Below are 15,130 nucleotides of genomic sequence, written 5' to 3' on the forward strand. Positions count from 1 at the left end.
AGAGAGAGAGTAGGCAGAGTGAAAGAGATACCCATGTAGCCGCCAGAGGGGAAAGATGTTAGCTGGAACCTTGCCGGCAGGCTATGAGCCTCATGATAAAATATAAAATAATGAAAATGGGGTAATACTATATGTAAGAGCTAGCTAGCAATACTCTTAAATGATTGGCCAAGCACTGATTTAAATAATATAGTTTCTGAGTGATTATTTCTAGAGTCTGGACAGCTGGGAAATGAACAAGCAGCCTCCCCCAACATGTGTTTGATGTGTGCATGCAGAGGCCATACATTGGCATCGGGTATCTTTCTCGATCACACTCCACTTTAGTTCTTGAATTAGTCTCTTGCTGAAGCTGGAGTTCAGGACTCAGGGAACTTCCTGTCTCCTTCCTGGAGTGCTGGGATTAAGGGACTATGCTGCTAGACCCAGCTTTTTAAGTGGATGCTGGGGATCCAAACTCAGGCTCACATGTTTGAATGGCAAGCACTCTGCTGACAGAGCCATCTGTCTAGCCTCCCTGTGGGAAGTTTTAATATCTCACTGATGTGGAGAACTCCCCACTCCACCCCCTAGTGTAATGTTTGGTACAGTGGTGTAAAATTTCTGGTGAAAACTGAGAAAGGGCTTATAGCTCTCACTGGGGTTGAACTAATATACCTAAGAAGCCAGCCCAGAAGCAGAAGCAGAGGGTGACATTGAACATGGACGTTGTATGAAACTTCTAGAAATGTCAGCTAGGTTGTTCAGCAAATATCTGTTTTATAGACGTCTTCCCATTTCAAACACCATTCTGGTCTCAGACCTGGCCCGAATAAGAAACATGAGATCAAATTGATTCCAAAGCTCTATACCTGGCCCAGTTGGGTGAGAAGTCTGGCTTAATTCCAGAATCACCCAGTCAAGGCAATCTTTGGCCTAAAATGTTCAAGGGCTACAAACAATAACTGCACTGATGTCTCAGAGCCAACCTGAATCCTCGAGACTTCAAGTACTGGAAAAATCTGACCTCACTAGAAAAGGCCGTGTCCACGTGGAAAGACGACGGAAGCTATGATGTAATAATTGAGTAGTCAGAAAACATTGTTGCCAGGGAACATAAAGCTTTCCAGCTCTATTGGTTTGGCCCTGGTGCTACCCTGTGCAAAATCTCCCTCTTTCCTGTCACTACATCTCCAATTCTCCTCTCTGGGGTACCAGGGACCTGATCAGCTGCATTCTCAATGTTGTTGTACGGATTGGAAACCAAGGACTCAGTGCTCTGCCATGTGACCCCAACAACTTCTTTAGACTGTGCCAATGTAGTCAACCGCCTCAGTGATAACGCGAGGAAGGAGGGGGGCACGCACAACAGTTTGAAGGGAGTCCCTAAGACATCTTCCAATGGGCTGGCGAATTCATTTCGGCCCACCTACTCCTCTCAGACCTCTTAAGAAACTCCTTCTCATTGAAACTCGAATAAGCCCTGAAGTGTGAAAGTTAGTACCCTTCTTCCCGCGGTTCTCCTCGGCCCCTTCTCGGGGCCCACCCTCTGCGGACGCAGAGCCGCTGGCCCGTGCGGGCTATAGCGACGGCGGTCTCTGATGCAGTCAGTCCTCTGGCCGGCTTGGGCAGCGTCCCAACCGCCCGCGCTCGGGCTGTCCGCCGCGATGCCCTGCAGGGGAGGCGGCGACACACTGCGGGAAGAAGGGACGGACAGTCTCTGCAGCGGTACCCGGGCAGGGCCCACGGCCAGCGCGGGGGATGGGTGCGGAATAACGGACGGCCGCGCCAGGCCCCGTCCGCCCGGCTCCGGACTCCTCCGGGTCACCCCTCCGTCATCTACCGCGCCCCCGGGGGACGGACGCGCGGCGGACTGCGGGCGTGGGGGGCGCGGCGCTCGCTGGAAGCGCGCCGAGAGGCCGGAGACGGACCCGCGTCCGCGAGAGCGCCCGGACGCCCGCCGGCGGGAGCGCGCCCGCTCTGACGTCACGAGCCGCTCGCCCAATGAGCGGCGTCCCTGCGGGGAGGGCGCCGTTCCCGCCCTCGCCCGCCGCCGCCGCCGGTCGCCGGCGCTCGGGCCACCCCCGGGGGGAGCGTCTGTGGAGGCGCGGGGCCGCGGCGGGCTAGGGCGCCGCACGGCAGCGGCGCCGGGCTGCGGACGACGCTCGGGACGGGCCCAAGGAGTCGCTCCTCCCCGACCGATGTCCGCAAGATGGAGGCGGCGGGGGCGACGGCGTGAGGAGGGCGGCGCGGAGAGCGCGGGAGCAGGCCGGCGGGCGGCGGGGGCGGCGGGATGGGGCTGCTGCTCATGATCCTGGCGTCGGCCGTGCTGGGCTCGTTCCTCACGCTGCTCGCACAGTTCCTGCTGCTCTACCGCAGACAGCCCGAGCCGCGGGCGGACGAGGCGGCCCGCGCGGGCGACGGCTTCCGCTATCTCAAGCCGGTGCCGGGCCTGCCCCTGAGGGAGTACCTCTATGGCGGCGGCTCGGAGGAGCCCGCGGCCGGGTCGTCCGAGGCCACCCCGACCCCCGACAGCCCGGCCCCACCGACGCGGGAGACCTGCTACTTCCTCAACGCCACCATCCTGTTCCTGTTCCGGGAGCTGCGGGACACGGCGCTCGCCCGCCGCTGGGTCACCAAGAAGATCAAGGTGGAGTTCGAGGAGCTGCTGCAGACCAAGACGGCCGGCCGCCTGCTAGAGGGGCTGAGCCTGCGCGACGTGTTCCTGGGCGACACGGTGCCCTTCATCAAGACCATCCGCCTGGTGCGGCCCGTGGTGGCCTCGGGCACCGGCGAGCCCGACGGCCCCGACGGGGACGCGCAGCCCGCCACCTGCCCCGAGGAGCTGGCCTTCGAGGCGGAGGTGGAGTACGACGGCGGCTTCCACCTGGCCATCGACGTGGACCTAGTGTTTGGCAAGTCCGCCTACCTGTTCGTCAAGCTGTCGCGGGTGGTGGGCCGGCTGCGTTTCGTCCTCACCCGCGTGCCCTTCACTCACTGGTTCTTCTCCTTCGTGGAGGACCCGCTGATTGACTTCGAGGTGCGCTCCCAGTTCGAGGGGCGGCCCATGCCCCAGCTCACCTCCATCATCGTCAACCAGCTCAAGAAGATCATCAAGCGCAAGCACACCCTGCCCAGTTACAAGATCAGGTGAGGGACGGGCGGGCCGGCGGTCAGGGCAGCGGTGGCTGCCCGGGGGCGGTGGCCGGAGAAGGGCAAGGCCCAGCGTAGCCCTGGTCTGCAGTGCGCTTCCGTCTGGACATGGGCCCCTAGGGAAGGACAAGCGTGTAGTGGACGTTTCCCGTGCTGCCCAAGGCAGCGGTGGGAGCTGGGAGCTCTACCCTGGCGGCTCAGAGCCTCTTTTCCCCTTGGGCCCCCCGGGGATTGTCGGGACACACTTGTCTGTGGTTGCTGCATCCTGGGAGCGGCTGCTGTGTCGCTGTCTTTTGCGCATCTCCTGGACCACGTGGAGTTGTTGTTCCTGCACACACTGCAGGCCTGAAGGGTGTGCTCACAGCGCAAGTCTGGTCTGTGTGCACAGGCTTTAGTGCCTTCACAGCTCTCGGGGCAAAGGCAGGGGTTGCTGCAGAAGGAGGTGACTTAAGAGTTGAGTTCTGTGCCTGGCGGTTTTCTCTGTAGATTTGGAGTATCTGTCATCTGCCCTTGGGAAGTAGGTTCTGCACCACAGACAGACCCAGACTCCACTTCTTAGGTGTCTATTCCCTGCCGCTGGTCCTTACCCAAGTCATCTTGAGGGTCGTACTTTGACGATAGTCATTTTGAGTTGTTTGAAGTCCTCTGTGTGTGGTGACCTGATTTTATGTGATATATTGTTTTGAGTTTTCTTTTACGGACACGGAAGTGGAAGGGAAATGAAAATTTGGAGGATCAAAGGCTTCATATGTGGGTCTTGGAAGGCTTGTTTGAGTAGAAAGGCTCATGTTTCTTTTTAAGAAACCAACTTTCAAACTTTTCTATCCGTTAATGTGTTCACTGAGTTGAACGTTTAGATTTTGGTCTGCCCTGTGAAGTTACCTAGTGTGGTCTTACATGACTACTGTGCTTTAGTGGAGCGTGAATGCCCCTTGACGTTAGAGCACTACCACAGTCTCGAGCCACGTAATCCCGAAATAGTCCAGATTTGGAATGAATTTTTGATTTGTGAAGCTTCGACTTTACTGGTTATGGTTTGTTAAACTAATAGAATGAATGCCGTTGGGCGGCGAGAGAGCTACTGTATGGGGCACATATTCTAGGGCATTTGCAGGGGTGGTGCCCTGGTCATCGACAGCGCAGGATGGCCAGTTCTTTAAAGCAGATACAGTTTACGAAACCTACTTTTACGTGGTTACATTATGAGTTGTAGTTTTTAAGCAGTTTAAGTGTTTATAGTAGTGTGTTGCTAAGAAAGTTATAAACAAAAGTTACAAGTTCTGATAATTCATTGGTCGACCAGAAGCTACTACGGAGTGAGTGCATTGCTCATAAGTAAGTTTTGGACATTTATTATGCCCTTCTTACCATTCTCAGTGCTTGAGATTCAGTACTGATCAGAAATAAAGACTGCCACCACCTTCATAAAGTTTAGAGTTTAGTGAGAATTGAATTGTCCGCTCAATAACATTTACACTAGGGTGGAGTTGATAGAGGGTTGAAATGACTAGGAAGCTGCCTTTAGATTAGTCAAAGGAGAATGGAAATGCCAGGGGGATGTGCTACACCTCTCCTGTGGCCACTTCTCCAGATGTGTGCTACACTGATGTTGTTGTGGGGCTGACCTTCTAAGAGGATGAATTACCACCCATCTAGACAGACCATTCCCACAAAGAGGACATAACTAGTGTTTACCCTGTTTTATTGAAGAGAAGAGCGCGTAGTAGTTGGACAACTCGCTTTACTTGAGTCAGCTGTCAGGTGAAGCTCAGCTTGGATAAAGTGAGGCTATCTCGTTAATTCTTTGTAATCTAAAGGAATTTATTTCAACTTCATTTACTCTCTACATTTCTTGGACTGGGAATGAGCCACCAATAAATGCTTATTAGTTTAAATTTTTGCTCTCTGCTCACAAAAACTTGTACATTGTTCTGATTAAATGAAGAGAAATACGCAAAAAGTTTCCTTTGTTTTAGGAATTAAAAATGACATTTTACACAGCCCAAACCTTTAACCCTAAATCCAGAACTAAGTCCCATAAGTGCATCAGAATCACTCCATTTAATTATCTTGATTACTAGTAATGCCAAAAATATATAATGGCTCTCAAAGCAGAACAAATTAGCAAATGGCGAGGTTGTCTTCTTTGGGCACACAGAGTTTTGATCTTGATGACTGTTAATGGTGCTAGGGGCGGCAGCTGAACCTGGAGTCTGCTGGGAAAGGATTCAGATAATGCGCCTCAGCCTCAGTAGTTCCACATGCCCCCTTTCTTGTTCTTAAATGATTTTTCCCCCAAAGTATGATATCAGAACAGTAGGTTAATATTTTTCTCAATTAATCCGGAACTCGGAGTAAAATGTACCTATGAAACTTCCTACCCGACTTAAACTGGAAGTTTTGAGAGGGTCTTTTAAAGTTACATTGTAAGGCTGAGTCTTCAGGTGTTGCTCTACACAGCATTTCTGTTTTAATCCCCCAGATTGTGTTTATCCCTTTGAACATCTAATCTTCTTAGTAAGAGCTAAAAGAGTAAAGTATTTTGAGTCTGGTTCTTTGATGCTTTAATTATTATATAACAAGTGTCTTGTTGGTGAACATAGTTGTTCTTTCTAAACCTTTTTTTTATTTTCTTTTTCCATGTTGCTGAAATGAAGTCGCCCGTCCGTTACAACTGCCAGGTCCCAGTGTTTGACCTGGAAATAATCAAGCTTCCCTAAGAACTCAGATGCTTAAATTTTACCCAACGAATGCAGTCAGTTTATAAAACAATAGAATTTTTTAAAAAATGAATTGTAATATGCTGAAATTTGTTCTCTATTGTATTAAAGTTAGGAGTTGTTTCTTAATTCATCCCCCTCATTTTAATTTTTTTCTTAAAACGTACTTTAAAATAGTGCATAAAGTAGAAATCTTTAAAACTTTTAACTTCTAATTTCATCTTATCATTGGTGCTCTCTGGTACATGGAGAGTCTGTCTTCCCTCTGAAGTCAGGGTTACGGTTTAGGGTGGCAGGGCAGGGATATCTGCGGCTTGGGAGTCACATATTTTAGATTCTTACTAATGCTTTAATGCAGTTCTCCATGTAGTGGGGACCCCCGCCCATTAAAACTGTTTTTATTGCGCTTCATAACTGTAATTTTGGCACTGTTGTGAATGGTGATGTGAGTATCTGTGTTTGCCATTGATTTTAGGCAACCCCAGTAAAAAGGCTGTTTGGTTCCTCAAAGGGGTCTCGACCCACAGGTTGAGTGTTGGCAGAGGTTTTCTGTCACTCCTGGTCCTGCAGCATTTATAAACAAATATCTTAGCAGCTGCTGCTTCTTCCTCAGCATTCAAACAATTCAAAGAGAGCATAATAGCACACAGTATCCAGACTGTGTATTTTACATCTTTACGTGGCTTTACTTTAACCTCTATTTATTTTTATTTTTTTGGCTTTTGAAACAGGGTTTCTCTGCTTATCTTTGGCTGTCCCGGAATTCACTTGGTAGGCCAGGTTGTCCTTGAACTCACAGAGGTGTGGGATTAAAGGTGTGTGCCACCACACCCAAACCAACTACTTTCTCTCTTATTTTAAGGACTTTATCCTTTTCCTTTGTCTTCCAAGCCTACATATGTTTTTAAAAACACTGTGAACCATTTCTAGGTTTTCTTTGCCTTTGAATCTATCTTTACTGTATATCTTTTTCTGACTACACAAGTCTTTAATTTGCTAAGCAATAAGGCTAGGATTAAAGCTGGGGTTTTGATGGCTAAATCCAGTCCATCTGTAGCTTTCTGAGATTCCAGCCTCATGGTGGAGGTACCACCTGGAGCTGTGTTTATTGCCACAACTCTACTGCCTTTAAAGGTCTTTGCCACCACCAAAAAGGATGCGGTCAGCTTTCCATCAACACCATTTAAGTGTTTCGTGGCAGGACTTCTTAAAAGAGCTGCAAGGTTTTGCAGCTAAAGCTGAGTCAAGAAGCCTCTCTTGAGAGTACTTGCCTCTAGCAAGCAGAGCAAACCAGAGAAATTGCTGCTACCAAGAAGCCATGCTTAACTCTGTTCCAAGCTCTCTCAGGTTTTCTGTGGATGCACTTGTCCACACGTTGGGCACCATTCTGTTGACCAAGGTTTCTGTTGACAATTGAGAACTACTGTTTTAGCGTGTTCTTGGCTTGTAACCAAAACTAGTTGCTTAAGGGAAGGATAAATTCAGTTTGTAGGCATTGTTTATCTGGCCTGTACTAGTTTCCCAATGTTAAAGGTTGGAGGGTTTTTTTTTTTTTTTTTTGAAGTCAATTTCTGGCTTCTGGTTTTCACGATTTCCATATCTGCATTTCTCATCACAACAGAAGCAAAGGAAATGTAGTAGCTCCAGGGTGAAACTTGTGTGTAAACTGTCCTGTACTTCCTAGTCCCTGCTCACCTGTCCCCTCTGAGTTGGCACCTGCCTGGTTTGGAGTCATGTGCCTATGAGACCCTTCCTGGAATGCTTGCTGATGAGACTTGAAGGTGGGCGATGTTTTCACCCTTTCTAAACTTTTTGAAAGAGCTGCCGTTGAGCAATTTTATTTTTATTAAAGAGTCTCTGTAATGTTGAATTTTAAAAAGTCATTCTGCTGCAAATTAAAAACCTTAAAATATTTCCATTTGATGTGTTGAGTAGTAATAGTAAATTACTTTTGTTTTACTAATAGTCTGCCTTTTGTTAGAAACTGTTTTACTTGAGTGGATTTGGTCAATAATTAAACATTTTTCAGCTACAAAAGAAGAAACAGACACTTAATTGGTATTATATTTTAATTTATTGCATATGGAAAACATGGAGAAATCATTTATAGGTATAAAATACCTTTTGGAATCTGAATGTTGTAACTGATTATTTCGTCCTATTTTTTTTATTCCTGTAAACATTCTGAAATATATTTGTAGAAAATTTTCACATATCCTCAGTGACTGGAAAGCAAAAAAGACCACTATTTTATCTCTGCTAATGTTGAGGGACAGGGCAGTAAAATCTTTGTATTAATGTAGACACCATTGATTTCCAAGAACTAAATTAGGCTTAGTCTGTAAAACCTCCTACTTTAAAATGTAGTTTGCACATAATTTATTTTTTTGTTTTTTGACATGAAGCTTTTATTCTTAATGTCAATTACATTTATGTTTTTCCCCTGATTATCTGAGGTAGAGATCACTTTAAGTAATCCATGCTCTCTTAAAAACTTCCAGAGTAAATTCTCAGAAAACTGACAAAACTGTTTGGGAGGAGTACTGTACTTACTCTTTCAATAATTTTCTCTATGTATGTAGATAACTTTAAAAGATTATGTTTTCTTTAAGGTGGCTACTAATAAGTGGTTATAATTGCTAACTTTCTTTACTAATATTACTAGGAAACTAACCTTTGTACTTCAAGATAACTAGCAACAATGTCATTAGTGCGTTATTGTAGTTATCCTGAAGAAATGATGTATTTTAATAGCTGATTTTCATTGGCTGTACTTTTCTTTCTTGTATTATGGCTCAGAGGAAATATGTTCTCATGTCTTTTGTAAATGGAATTACAAAATCATTTTTCCAGAGATGAGTCATGAAGTCATTTTAAAAAGTCATTTATTTTTCAGTAATTGCTAATCATATACTGCATATTCCTAGTTCTTTGTTGGGTGTTCAGGTGATAAAAATAGTTATAAGGTATTCATGTTCTCATGTTTGTTTTTGTAGGGCAAACAAATAATCAAGTTTTATAATAGCAACATTTGGATCTATTAAAGACCTTTAGTTTGTAAGAGGAAGAGATCAATATCTCTGCTTAAGCAATCAGATGATTACTTGTTATATATAGTATAGTATGTCTAGGGAAAAGCTTTATATAGAGAGTTCAATACTATTCAGTTTCATAGATCCACTGGAGTTTTAGAGTGTTGTCACCATGGATCCCAGAGTTCTATTGTGCAAGATATTAACCTACAAAAAGTAAAGTTCTCTGGTTTAATGATAGTTTTATTTCAGGAACATTGGATTTCCTGAAGATGCTATTGTTATGGAAATGTATTGATGAATCTGCTTTAGAAATTTGAGGGTAAAAGTATGTATGAGGAGGAAGTTAGGCTATAATCAATAATTTGTGTATTGTATACCAGCGCCACAGTTTATTCCTGAAGTAAAGCATATCATGTTAGAGGAGTGGCCTAATCAAACATTGTATATTGATGTATAAGTATTACTAACAGTTGATTAGATGAGCTGGGCACTAACACACATTTCTTATATGTGTCTGCCTGGTATCCTAGGCAGTCCACAAATGAGGCAGATAGGCATCTTCTTTTGACAGGTGCAGGAACTCAGGCTTAGACGGCATCAGTAATTTTCGCAGAATCCTAAATAAATAAAATAGTAAAATTCCAGGAATCCCAAAGTCCCATGCTCTGTTTCTGTAGCAGTAAAACAGTCATTACTCTAAGTTCAGAGGGCTCTGCCGGCTAGATTCTTTTAGGCCTGCCTGTAAGTTCCACCTTTTTGTGTGTTTTTACATTTTAAAAGAAGATAAGGAAACTATCTGTACCTGAAATGACGTGACCTTCTTCAGGAGAGCTGCCCTCTTTACCCTCAAAAAACAAAGACAAAACTAACATGCTTTTCCTCAGAACTGCTTCTTCACCTTTTTAAGGGTCTTTGGGTTTTGTTTTATGAAAAGCTAATGGAGATTGTGGATAATTTCTGCAGAAGAATACAAAAACCAATTTTCACTTATTTCATGAAGTTAGTTCATTCCCTTGAAGCATGTGTAGGTTCTTAGACTTTGAGTGATAAGTTAACACTGACAGGAGTTGCTGTAAGTTAAACTAAAACTGATAAGATAGCACATAGAAAACACTTCATAGTCTAGCTTACCTTCTTAGAATGTGCCTAAGATTGTGTGGCTTAGATACGTCTGAATAAAGTTCTAAATTACTCAGTGTTCTTCCTCTCCCTCTTCATTTCTCTTTCTGCTCTTCCTTTCTGTCTTTTCTTTTCCCATCAGTGAAATTTTCCTATAGCTTGCTGAGGCATCAAATTCAAGTTTCTACCCATCAACACAAATAATGATACCATTAACTTCCTTCCACCCATCTCATTGGGTAAATGCTGAATATTTTGACAGTATTTTGCTGGTCTTTTACAGATATTCAAATAGTGTTGAGTAATTAAAAAAATACTTGTAGTTAAAAATATTCCTGCTATCCAAATGTTATTTTGGAGTATAGTTAAATGATCAAACACACGGACACCCAGTTATTTTGTACAGAGCAGATGCCTCTCAACTCTTCCTCTTTCTTCCTCTATACACCTTTTCTCTTCTCCTTCCATTCTTCTTCTTCTTCATAATGAAGTGCAGTATTCGTGTGACCCTGCAACTGCATCTGTAAGGAACATGGGTTTCCTTTCCAACAGTATGTGTGGATCCAACTCATTTACTCTGCTCTCTCTCTCTCTCTCTCTCTCTCTCTCTCTCTCTCTCTCTCTCTAACTTAAACAGTCTGTAATGAAAGTTGTGCATGAGATTCTTCTCCTGCATCTTCTCAATTGTTTCTTCCCTGTATTTGACCTCCTTTCCTACTTATCAAGTCTTGTCTTTCCTTTCCTTTTTGCAGTCTTTGTTCAGCTTTAGCCTGGTGATAACCACCTTGCTGGGGTAGATGCCCATGTGGATAATTGTGCCACTAAATGCCTTTTCTTACTGTACTTGTTCAATGTAGATGGTATATTTCTTCCTGTCCACCTACCTGGACCACTTTGCCAATCTGCTGGCCTTTGTAGTGTCTTCGGACAACCCGAACTTCATCATCCTAACAGATTAAACGTTATACTCTATCCCAACCTTTTGGAAAGAGGGAAGACATGATCTTTCCCTGAGTGTGAGAAAGGTGCTGTTTATTTTGGCAGCTATGGATCCAGTGATGACCACAAAAAGGAAGAGAACTTAATCTTCTCTCTTGATCATTCTCTTTCTTTGAATTTCTTAAATAGAATATTTGGAGTGTGCTTAACACCCCCCTTTTTTAGGTGTGGGTATACACATGGACTTGTATTTGTGTATACATGCATCTGGATTCATATGGCTGAGCACATGCAGTCCAGAGTTTGATGTTGGGTTCTTTCTGACTCAGTCATTCTCCACATTATTTTCTTTTTTTTTTTCTTTTTTCTTTTTTTTTTTTTTTTTTTTTTTTTTTTTGGTTTTTCAAGACAGGGTTTCTCTGTGGCTTTGGAGCCTGTCCTGGTACTAGCTCTTGTAGACCAGGCTGGTCTCGAACTCACAGAGATCCGCCTGCTTCTGCCGTGCGCCACCACCGCCCGGCCCTCCACATTATTTTCTGAGACAGGCTCGCCTACTGAACTTGTAGCTTACAGATTTGCTAGACTGGCTGGCCAGCTAGCCATAGGGGCCGTGCTGTCTCTGTCTCCTAGCCGAGGATCTAGCCTCGTCCCTGGTCTTTAGTGCGTGGGCTCTAGGGAATTGAGCTCTTTTCCCCATGCTTGCAGGAACTCTTTACTGACTGAGTAATCTCTCCTGTTCTAACTTGCTTTTTTGGTTAAAGATTATTGTTGATTGATGGTTTATAAACAATAAACTGATATCAATCCAGTACAAGGACTTTGAAGTCTATCCTAGCCCCATATTGGATACAGGCCCCTCCTTAACACACAAAATGAAAAACCAAGTACAAAAGTGTTTTTGAAGCCTTCTCTAACATTCAAAAAGCCTTGGCTTTTAATTTTACTTTCCTAGAAAAGTCAATATTGATTAATTGTAGATTATTTTTCCCTGAACTGATAATAGAATAACAATGTATTTTGGCTAATCTAGTGAGTAATTGCCAAGTTTTGTGAAATCAGCAGAATGTTTTAGAACACATTTCTCTTTATTCTGTAGTCAGCACATCGGGCATCATGAATTCTTCATGTATTGTAGGAAGAATGAAGCTGATTTTATGGTGAGTGGGATACTGAAATAGCTGGGCTCTGATTTCCTTAACTCTAGTAAAAGAACAAGAAACTTCTCTCCAGCATAATTAGTTCCTGTTGTTGTCTACTTAAAAATGCTGTGGTGACTGTAGTAAAAATAAACGAGGAAGTTTTATTGTTTTGCATTAAGTACTATCTACTGTTACACTAAGACACCTTGTCCAGAGGCTCACAGTTTCAGAGGGTTAGAGTCCATGACCATCATGGCAGGGAGCAGAGCAGAAATGACGCTCAAGCAGTAGCTGAGAGCTCACATCTTGTGACGTCATCACAAGAACCAGGAATACACATCTCCTGATCTGTCCCAAACAGTTCTACCAAATGAAAACCAGGAATTCTAAATATGAACCTATGGTGGCCATTCTCATTCAAAGCACCACAAGTACTTAATGTATTTACTTGGATCATCGCTAAGATATGTACCAGTTAAACAGGCAATTGTGACTTAGGAATGATGTTGCTCCTAGAATCAACTCTATAGCCACCTCTACAACCTATAATATGTAACCACAGCTTTTACTGGAAAGCCTTTTGTAGCATTAGTAACTCCATGACACATGTTTGTAATTCTAGCACTTAGGAAATGGAGGAAGAAATCATCCTTGGCTACATAGTGAGCCTAGGCTACATGAGACTCTGCCTCACAAAACAGGCAAATCAAGGTCTTAGGTAACAGTAATGAGCTAATCATTTCTGTTTGGGAGCTGAAAATGAGAGGGGATTGGGAGGAGAGATTGCAGTATTAAGGACTAGGAGTCTATATCTTGTTAATGAACTTGTATTCTTACTAGACAACTGTTGCATGCACATTTAAGTATCTAGAAATCATGGGTCTGGTGTTTGTGTTGTATGCAGTGTTTTGTCTGGTTCAAAACATGTGTTTTTTAATGTCTATCTCTTTGTATGATCTGTGTCTCTCTCCCTCTCCTCCTCCCCTGCCCCTGTGCCTGTGTGCACATGGAGGTCAGAGGACAGCATCCAGACTATTTTCACCTTCCACTTTATTTTGAGATAGTCTTGTTTGCCAAGCTAGCTGGCCTGCAAGCTTGTCTGCACCTCCCATGTGGGAACACTAGGGTTATAGACAGATGCTCCTGCATTCAGCTTTACATGAGTGCTGGGGTTCCAAACTTTGGACTTTAGCCTTGCCTGGCAAGTGTTTACTTACAGCCATTGTAACTGCCTGATGAAATGATTACCTAATTTGTTCTAGTATAATAAAACCTTGGGAGTCAGAAATTGAGATAAAGACATGAAAAAATCCAAGGAAAGTAGAGTGATTGAATGACCCTCTCTTGATAACCCTCTCTTCATGTTCTCTGGAAACTGCATCCCTGGAAATTCCCCTGAACTACTTCGGAGTCTTTCTGTCCTCTCTAGCCACCCTTGCAAAGTCCACCAAGAACTTTATGGCTAATCCCAGTACAAAGCTATATATAATGAAAACAATTACTAAGTAAGAAATACATTTACAGTGTCCAGTTCATTAGTATTTGGCAAATTTAGAGAAAATATTCCATTATCTATGCTCTGTTGATGAGTTCAAAGTTTTGTACCTAATTTACTTTCTTTCATGACTAAGGGAAACTGTAACTGTAACTATCTAGTCTTCAACTCCATCAGAGATCAGAGAAAGATATACTAATATATGAGTAAACAGGAAGTGCAGAACAAGCAACTTCCAAAACCATGAAACAACAGAGCATCTGGCTGCCTTGACAGTCGCCCAAGTTTCCTCTGTAATGTTGGGGCATCTATCTTCAGCCTACAGGTCCAGAATATCTGACAAACTTTTCTATGAAGCAGGAATTTTTGAAGAGCTGTCTTGGCAAAGTTCAGCAGAAGCTTTCTTTTATGTACTGCTTGTCTGCTTTGGGCAGCCTGCTGTCAGCAGTTGAGGCAAAGGCAGTTTCTTGCCCAAAACTTTTGCCACAAAGAAAGCAATCTCCATATGGAGGTTCTTTGATGCTCATTGTTCTGTTATGAAGTAGATGCCAGGAACTGTCTCACTGTCATGAAAAGCCCTATGTTATTAAAACATTTAAATGCTATATTTTGTTATCTCTGAAGTGTTTGAAGACCATCTGTCTATATGTTTGACCTTGAAAACATACTTTACATGACTACAAGTTTGATTGTTACAGATGACTAACTATTTTTTTTTAAAGATTTATTTATTTATTATGTATACAACATTCTGCCTCGATGTATGCTGGCATGCCAGAGGAGGGCGCCAGATGTCACTACAGATGGTTGTGAGCCACCATGTGGTTGCTGGGAATTGAACTCAGGACCTCTGGAAGAGCAGCCAGTGCTCTTAACCTCTGAGCCATCTCTCCAGCCCCAGATGACTAACTATTAATCTCTATTTCTTTATTATACTAAAGATCTTTCAAGGACTAAAACTTTACATTTTAAAATGAGCTACATAGGTACAATACCTTAAACAAGAAATACAAGCAGTACAGTATAACAAAAATAACCTTAAATTTGTATCAATATACAAAATTCCATAGCAATATAAAATATTTGAGACAAGTGGTTGTTCAAAAGTAAACTCAACAATCTACCCTTTTATCCCATCATTTCTATATTATATCCCCCCTTCTACTTTTTAGAAAAAGATCCTTGAATTTAATTTTCTCTGTTCCTTTTTTTTCTGACCTTGACTACTAACAACTTGTAACCAACCCCCTGCCTAAAAGGTAACCAAAATCCATAACCCACCACATGACCAAAAACTATCAACCCACCTCTAGAGAATGTGGATGTCATGTTCACTAGACTGCTTCCTGTTGTCTGGGGGCACTGGCATCTTTAGGGGACCCTGGAAAAATTGGAATAATGATCAAGTCCTGGGAGAGCTAGTGTCTAGTCTTGGTGTGATGGAAAAATGTAAGGCTTATCTGAAGTTTTGGCTGGAATAGTCTGTGAGGCTGGGCCATCTCAGCCAACAGTCTTGAAATTGTTCTGAATACAGAACTTTGGGAAACTGCA

At 43.5% G+C, this 15,130-nt stretch overlaps 1 protein-coding gene and 1 pseudogene across 1 annotated transcript in view; both read left to right on the forward strand.

Moving 5' to 3' along the window:
- Positions 1 to 1,581, forward strand: part of LOC126503959 (high mobility group protein B1-like) — a 9,685-nt pseudogene extending 8,104 nt beyond the window's left edge.
- Positions 1,582 to 2,126: 545 nt separating this feature from the next.
- Positions 2,127 to 15,130, forward strand: part of Pdzd8 (PDZ domain containing 8) — a 62,093-nt gene continuing 49,089 nt past the window's right edge. The window contains exon 1 of the mRNA XM_050145160.1: positions 2,127 to 3,129. Within this exon, the coding sequence (XP_050001117.1) occupies positions 2,273 to 3,129 (857 nt within the window). The 5' untranslated portion in view covers positions 2,127 to 2,272. The remainder of the gene's footprint in view (positions 3,130 to 15,130) is intronic.

The sequence above is a fragment of the Alexandromys fortis genome, unplaced genomic scaffold (assembly GCF_014885135.2).
Source record: "Alexandromys fortis isolate MF-2015 unplaced genomic scaffold, M_Fortis_MF-2015_v1.1 scaffold_16, whole genome shotgun sequence".
NCBI lineage: Eukaryota > Metazoa > Chordata > Mammalia > Rodentia > Cricetidae > Alexandromys > Alexandromys fortis.